The following is an 8132-nucleotide window of genomic DNA, read 5'->3' on the forward strand; positions in this document are numbered from 1 at the left end:
TGTGATGATATTTCAGAAATTGAAAGATTTTCATTACATTATATATCATAAATTACATTAATATTAATGTAGTAAAGTATTATTAATGTAATAAAAGATAAGATTTATATTTATATTATTTATAAGAAATATACAATGTATTGTCTTATATTAAATTTTTCTTTTCTTTAACTTATTTGGTTATAAATACATTTATCTAAAAAAATAATTTTTAATAATACTTAGTATATTTATTAATAAAAAATTTAAATCAATTTAATAGAAATATTTATAATAATTGTTCGTTCGCTATATTTAAGAATTATTTAAGAATTATAAATTGAATCAAAATATACATGTGTTCAATTTATAAACAACAGTGATAAAAATTGAATTTGAATGTGAAAAACAATTTCATCAATTTTTATTGACATTTTTTTAAATTATTAGAATCGTAAATTTTTTAATAAATATGTATTCTTGTGATTTGACAAAATGGTCAATCTTTAGTTTATTAGAACCGAAATTTATTTCGAATATCCATATGGCTGTTGTATATGGTAATAATTATTTTTTGATAGCTATTTTTATTTATTTATTTATTTATTTTAATTTTTTTTTTTAATACAATATTTTACATATGACTATAATGTTATTTATTATTTTTATTTTCAGGTAATATTGGTAATGAAGCCTTAATTGTAACAAAAGATAAAATGGTATATGCTGTTGGAAATAACACTTGTGGATGTCTTGGAACTGGTGATACTCAAAGTACTCTTTATCCAAAAAAAATTGAAGAATTATGTGGTAAAGATATAAAAACTTTTGCATATGGTAAAGGTCCTCATGTTTTAGCACTTACGGAGGAAGGAAAAGTATTTAAAATTTATCCAACTATATAAAAATAATAATAAATATATTATGTTATTTAATAATGATATAATTTATATGAAAGGTGTACTCATGGGGACAAAATTGTCATTATGAATTAGGAAATACTTTTGGCAGTCAAGCTTTAACCCCAGCAATAATAACAAATTTATGTAATGAATTTATTGTTGATATAGCTTGTGGAAGTCATCATTCTCTTGCATTAACAAATGATGGAGAGGTAAAATACAAATATTCAATCACAGCTATTTTTTTTTATTAAAATTTTTTTATTTTTTTTTTTTATTAAAATTATGTATGATATTATTTCAGGTATATGCATGGGGTCAAAATACATCAGGACAAGTAGGTTGTCATGATATAACAACATTAGTACAAGATATACCTAGAAAATTAAATTTTACATTAACTGGCAAAAAAGTTATTTGTATTAGTTGTGGAGACTCATTCAGTGTGGTAGTCACAAATAATGGAGAAGTTTATAGTTGGGGTCGTAATGATGTTGGTCAATTAGGAATTGAAAATAATAATAATGATCAATTTCATCCATGCAGAATAACATCACTTGCAAAAATAGTAATAGGTGATATTAAATTCTTTTTTTATATATTAAAATATGGATATTTTTATTAATTGTATTTATTTTGATTTATAGAAAAAGTAGTTTGTGGTAGTATACATACTTTAGCATTAAGTGATGAAGGTGTTCTTTATGTTTGGGGAGCTAATAATTATGGACAACTAGGTCTTACTACAGTTTTACTTAATACTAATATTTGGAAACCTACAAAGGTAAAAATATATTTTTATAAATATAAAATATTTGAAAAAAATTGATAAATATTTTTGTACAGCTAGAAGTACCAGAAATGAGAAGAGTACTAGATATAGCAACATCATATTATAATTGTATAAGTATTGCTTTATGTGAAGGTAATCGGATATTTATGTGGGGTCAATGTCTAGGCCAGAATGTTAAAGTTCCAACACTTACTCCACTAAAATGTTTGTATGATGTTTTTGCATTTTACGCACTTCCAGCTGTTATGCATCAGCCCCTTATTTTTCACAGTGACGAAGAATCAAATTTAATAGACAGTTTAAGGGAAGCTTTTGATGATTCAGTATGTATATTTTATGAATAATAACATGTTTGTTAATTTTACCACTTTTTGATGTCATCTCTTGCTGCATGTTAAAGACCACTAGTGATCTTATTATTCAAGTTCACGGAAATCCTATTCATGTGCACAAAGCAATTTTGAAGATACGTTGTCATTACTTCAGAACAATGTTTCAAGAACATTGGGCAGAAAATAGTCAAAGGTAAATTAATTTTTGAAATATGTATTTATATTTTTTAACTAATATAATTATACATTATAGTGTTATATGTCATAAACAATTTTCTTATGATGTGTATAAAACTTTTTTGAAATATTTATACACCAATGAAATTGATCCATTTCTAGATCCACTCAATGCATTAGGTAAATATTTTCATTTCTCATTAGAAAAAAATGTATATAATATTGAATAATATATTTTATGAATTATATTCTTTTTTCATAGAACTTCTAGATTTAGCTAATGCTTATTCTGAAAATCAGTTAAAAAGGTATTGCATACAAATAATAAATAAAGGAATTACAGTCAGTAATGTGATCGTTTTGTATAATACATCTATCCAATATAATGCTAAGGTAAATCATATTTTTTTTATATTATTTTACATAAAATATTATTAATTATTTCATATGTCATATATTTCTAGGAATTAGAAGAATATTGTTTTAAATTTGCATTAAATCATATGACTGCAGTGGTACAGACAGCAGATTTTGCTAAACTAGATGAAAGTACAGTTAAAACTTTTATAATTAAAGCTGCTCAAGCAGGTGCTTTTAAAACTTAGCTCAAAATATGTATATTTTCTGATCCAAAGAAATCAATTGTGATACTTTGATACGAATAATTCACCTTATTATGTTACAAGATTAAATAAATTTTGTTATTAAATATCAATATTTCTTAAAAAGGTGATGACAATATTTTTAATATGTAAATTTTGTAATAATGGCTAGCTATTGAAAATTGTTTTTTAATAATTATTTGTACTATTATTAATTTACCATACAAATAATCACAATACACTATTTTGTATTTAAAAATTATAATAGAATTCGTGAAAAGATATTTTTTTATTAATTGTGCCATTTTTTACTGCATTTTATTCATTTTAATATAGATTATACAATTATTATTATTATTATTATTATTTTTAACATATTTCAAGTCATTATAAATATAAATAGGAAGGAAATATATATACATAAATAATAATATAAATAAAGAGATAAAAGTATGTAAATATTTGAAAAAAAATGTAGAATATATATACATATATATAAATATATCTTTATCATAAACATAATAATATACATAATGTGAATGTAGTAAAAGTGTATAATCAATATATAACAAATAATATATTTCTTTTTTCCAATAATGCCAAGGGTATTAAATTTTATAATTTTATAATTTAATATATATTTATATTTAATATTGCTGATTTAAAATAAAACAAAGTTGATATAATAATGGAATCAAAACTAAATTTTAATAGAAAATTACGAATAAGAAATGAAACATTTATTTCAGAATATTTTGGCGTATACGTAATATATATAAAATATTGCATTATATATTAGAATATATTTTGTGAGATAATTGTTGTTTGTTAAACCAAAAATATGATATTTATATTTTTTATATTAAAAATTAAGACTCATTGTAATTTTGAAAGAAAAATAATAAAAATGTGTTCAAATTCATATTGCGTATTTCATCAATGATCATGCCAAAAACAAGAAAAAAAAGTATGGAAAAATGGGAGAAAACACAGATAAAAATATTGAAATTAGCGCCATATTAAGAATGCCACAAATGAAACGTATAAAATTAAATTAAAGATAGAAAATAATAGGAAAAGAATAAAGATAGGATAATTGACTGTTAGCGCTATCTCTCGAACATTAAAAATATTTTTTTAAAAATAGAATAAAATATTTTTTTAAAAATATTCAAAAAATAATACTCATCTTCTATTTTAACTTAATTTTGAAAAAATGTTTTTAATATTCAAGAGATAATGATGACCATTTCTTACTCTATCTCTATTCTTCTCTCATTATTTTCTGTTCTTACTTTATTTGTTTCATTTATTGCACTCTACAGATGGCTCTGGTTTAAATATTTTTACTCTATTTCTGTCTTTCTCTCATTATTTTCTTTCCTTGTGTATAGATTAGATCTATTTCACTTTCTTACTAATGTTTGTAAATAAAAATTATAAAATTTTGATAGAATCATTAATAATGTAATAAATGATGATACTATAAAAACTATTTTTGTTTAACAAGTGCATTTATATATAAAAAAATTTAATTTTATAAATATATTTATATAAATGTTAAAATCATGTTTATTACAAATCTCTTGTTACAAATTTGTTTTTTAATGCATCAATATAATTTTTTAACAAGAATAAATTAAATTTTAATAAAATGTGATTAATATATATATATATATAAATAAAAATCTTTGTTTATAATATAAATATATATATAATATATAATATATATAATATAATATAATAATATTATTGATATATTAACTGATTTTATTGTTTTAAATTTATTTTTTATTGTGATATTGAAATATTAAAAAAAATATTAAAAAAAGAGAATGAAAAAAAATATGGTGTAAATGATTAAAAAAGGATTTGATAAAAATTAAAACTAAAATAACTAAATAAATTTCTATTTAAGATCATTAATTAATAAGCATTTTTTAGGATAAATATAAAAATGTCTTGGGATTTGAAGAATTGGCCAATTTTTAGTTTTTTAGATTTAAATTATGTTTCGAAGATTCATATGGCACTTGTATATGGTAAAATATTTTCATTTTCATTTTTATTTTAATTGTTTTTTGTATTTTTTATTTTTTTTTATTCTTTTTCTTATTTTTATAAAAAAAATTAGCAATATAAAGCTATAAAATATCATACTTCTATCAACTATTATTATTAAACAGGTAATTTTGGTAATGAAGCATTAATTGTAACAAAAGATAAAATGGTATATGCTGTTGGAAGTAATACATCTGGATGTCTTGGAACTGGTGATACTTACAATACTCTTTATCCAAGAAGAGTTGAAGAATTATGCGGTAAAGACATAAAAACTTTTGCATATGGTAAAGGACCACATGTTTTGGCTCTTACTAAAGATGGCAAGGTATTTGAATTTTATCCAATTTTAATATATGTATATTGCACAAAACAATTTAATGTTATATTATGTAATAACATAAATATGTACACAAAAGGTATATTCATGGGGACATAATAGTCACTGTGAACTAGGAAATATCTCTGCCAGTCAAGGTTTGATTCCAATGCTTGTAACAAAAAATTTATGTAATGAATTTGTTATTGATATTGCTTGTGGAAGTCATCATTCTCTTGCGTTAACAATTGAAGGGAAGGTAATGACAATAAAAGTTTGAAATTAAAGTTCGTTTTTTAATAATGATAAAAAAACTACATTCCTTTTTTATATAGGTATATGCATGGGGTGAAAATACATCCAGACAAGTAGGAAATAGTGTTAATATAAATGAAGGAACTCCCATGAAAGTGAATTCCACATTAACTGACAAAAGAGTTGTTTGTATTAGCTGTGGTCAATCATCAAGCATAGTAGTTACAGATAATGGAGAAATTTATAGTTGGGGTTGTAACGAGGTTGGTCAATTAGGAATTGGAAATTATGCCAATCATGCGAATCCCTGTAAAATTACAACACTTATTGGTATTACGATTGGTAATATTAAGTTTTTTTTATGTATGTAAGTTAAATATTTTTTAAATATTAGCAATTTTTTTCTTTAACAATAGAAAAAGTAGTATGTGGTTATGCACATGTTTTGGCCTTGTCTAATACAGGAGTTTTATATGTATGGGGTGGTAACTATTGTGGACAATTAGGTCTTGGCATGAAGACGAATATTTGTAATCCAGTACAGGTAAGTTGCGATACCAATCATGCTAATAAATATTAAGTAAAAAGTAAAAAAAATATATTCAGCTCATAGTGCAAGAAATGGGAAGAGTATTGGATATAGCAGCTTCGCATTATAGTCACATAAGTATAGCTATGGGAGAAAGTAATCAAATATTTATGTGGGGCGAGTGTCTAGGACAAAGCATTACAATTCCAACACTTACTGGTTTAAGATGCATACACGATGCTTTTGCGCGTTATGCATCACCGAACGTTATGCATCAACCACTTATTCTTCATGGAGAAGAAGAGACTGTGGGTTTAATAGATTGTTTCAAAGAAGCATTTAATGATCAAGTATATATTTGTAATAAAAAAATATCTTCTGTCATATTATGTATTTTTTCAAAAATAATTTATGTTTATGTTTTATAGGCTACGAGTGATCTCGTTATACAAATACAAGAAGAATCTATTTATGTGCACAAAGCTGTTTTAATGATACGTTGTCAATATTTTCGTACGATATTTTCAAAAACATTGGCCACAAATAACCAGAAGTTGGTATATACTTATATTATTTTACGTGAATCCAGATTCTTTAATATTGTAATCAATTATTGTATTATAGGAAATTTATAAAACATCATAAATTTTCTTATAACGTGTACAAAGCTTTTTTGAGATATTTGTATACCGACGAACTCGATTTACATCCAGAAAATATGCAAGGTAAATATTTTAATATATTTTTCGAAATATTTTATGATGTATTATATATAAAAATTATCGATTTTTGTCGATAAGAACTTTTAAAATTAGCAAATACTTATTCTGAAAATCAATTGAAAAAACAATGTATACAAAGAATGAAGGAAGGGATAACAGTTGAAAACGTAGCTTTCCTGTATAGTATAGCTATTGAAAATAATGCCAAGGTAAATAATTTAATGTGATTTTTTTTTTTTTTTTTTACACATATTTTCTTCATTTCTTACACAATATTATTAATTTTAATTTAATTGTAGGAATTGGAGGAATATTGTTTCAAATTCGCATTAAATCACATGACTGCTATAGTACAGACAGCAAGTTTTGCTAATCTGAATGAAAATATGATAAAAAATTTTATAATTAAAGCTGCACAAACTGGAGCTTTTAAAACATAATTTATAATATAGTATTGTAAAATATTACTGTATATTTTATATTTATTGTACATAATGTTTCATCGTATTATATTAAAAAAATTACGTTAAATTCCGTACCGAATCACTTGTTACATGATAAAATAAATGCGAATTAAGATTAAAGGTATTTTATCTAGATCAGAAAAAACTTTTGTTGTTTGCATTTAAAGTGGTTATTATTACTTACATCAATCTCTAATTAATTATTCAACGAATTAATGCAGATTTCAAAATAGGAAGCGAATCGTATTTAACGGGAAATATGTGAAATTTCATTAAGAGAATATAAAAGTAATATATATTTTAATATATAGAATGCGTGATTACTTTTTTAACAGAGAGATATATGATTAATAGAATTTATTTATCTACCGTTATTGTTTCCACATTATTTTTATTATGATATTCTCAATATATACAAGCAATAAACTTTTGTTCGTATAATATGTACGCAACTATTGAATAATAACAATGATAATGATGGTAATGGCGATAGTGATGATGATGACGATGACAATGATAACGATGACGACGGCGACGACGACGTCGACGACGACGATGGTAGAAAGTGAAATAACAATGATAATTAATAACTAATGAATAATAATTAATAACAAATAATAAATAATAAATAATCAATATTTAATGAATAGTCATTTTATGCTTTATGTTTATATATTTATACGTATAGGTAATACTAGGTAGTCGGTTGCTGTATGATAAGTTGTTACGTGTTTTTAGTTTGCACTACCTTTGCGTTCGCGATGACCGGTGCATTCTTCGATTTAAAATCGACTTTTATATTTATATAAAATGATATATCCAAAACATTCCAATTACAATATTCTATTAATTTAGATCAATAAAATGTTTAGATTTATTCTATTATTTATAATAAAATATTTGCAACATCGAAATTTATGTATAGCGCGTTTCAATCGATTTATAAAATCCATTTTTTTTTTTTAATTTAAATTTATGTTAAATCTATTTTTAAAGA

General features: G+C 23.0%; 2 protein-coding genes across 5 annotated transcripts; both read left to right on the forward strand.

Annotated features, from left to right (window-relative positions):
* Positions 1-61: 61 nt before the first annotated feature.
* Positions 62-7280, forward strand: LOC102672630 (RCC1 and BTB domain-containing protein 1-like). 3 transcript variants are annotated; one of them, XM_006621493.2, is made up of 11 exons: positions 62-68; positions 4730-4827; positions 4972-5174; positions 5266-5424; positions 5501-5762; positions 5837-5964; positions 6027-6299; positions 6378-6502; positions 6574-6674; positions 6750-6880; positions 6971-7280. In XM_006621493.2, coding segments are annotated over exons 1-11 (1623 nt in total). In that variant the 5' UTR covers positions 62-66; the 3' UTR covers positions 7112-7280. The 3 variants fall into 3 exon arrangements, with proteins under 3 accessions (XP_006621556.1, XP_031369089.1, XP_031369090.1); XM_031513229.1 differs by lacking the exon at positions 62-68 and having other exon boundaries at positions 6378-6499; XM_031513230.1 differs by lacking the exon at positions 62-68 and having other exon boundaries at positions 5501-5750.
* LOC102673218 (RCC1 and BTB domain-containing protein 1-like) lies at positions 340-3081 on the forward strand. 2 transcript variants are annotated; one of them, XM_006621498.2, is made up of 11 exons: positions 340-539; positions 655-857; positions 938-1093; positions 1186-1456; positions 1529-1665; positions 1728-1806; positions 1915-1997; positions 2075-2199; positions 2260-2363; positions 2446-2576; positions 2648-3081. In XM_006621498.2, exons 1-11 carry the CDS (start codon positions 452-454, stop codon positions 2786-2788), a joined length of 1518 nt encoding a protein of 505 aa, XP_006621561.1. In that variant the 5' UTR covers positions 340-451; the 3' UTR covers positions 2789-3081. The 2 variants fall into 2 exon arrangements, with proteins under 2 accessions (XP_006621561.1, XP_006621560.1); XM_006621497.2 differs by having other exon boundaries at positions 1728-1997.
* Positions 7281-8132: the final 852 nt, after the last annotated feature.

This window comes from Apis dorsata, unplaced genomic scaffold (assembly GCF_000469605.1).
Source record: "Apis dorsata unplaced genomic scaffold, Apis dorsata 1.3 scaffold_631, whole genome shotgun sequence".
Classification (NCBI taxonomy): domain Eukaryota; kingdom Metazoa; phylum Arthropoda; class Insecta; order Hymenoptera; family Apidae; genus Apis; species Apis dorsata.

Excerpts from the sequence above, each read along its gene's own strand:
- LOC102672630 (XM_006621493.2), top strand. Across the intron at positions 5,763-5,836 it reads ACTTATTGGTATTACGATTG|AAAAAGTAGTATGTGGTTAT; the intron begins GTAATATTAAGT and ends CTTTAACAATAG. Across the intron at positions 6,881-6,970 it reads CTATTGAAAATAATGCCAAG|GAATTGGAGGAATATTGTTT; the intron begins GTAAATAATTTA and ends ATTTAATTGTAG.
- LOC102673218 (XM_006621497.2), top strand. The coding sequence starts at position 452 with ATGTATTCTTGTGATTTGACAAAATGGTCAATCTTTAGTTTATTAGAA. Across the intron at positions 540-654 it reads CCATATGGCTGTTGTATATG|GTAATATTGGTAATGAAGCC; the intron begins GTAATAATTATT and ends TTTTATTTTCAG. Across the intron at positions 1,998-2,074 it reads GGGAAGCTTTTGATGATTCA|ACCACTAGTGATCTTATTAT; the intron begins GTATGTATATTT and ends TGCATGTTAAAG.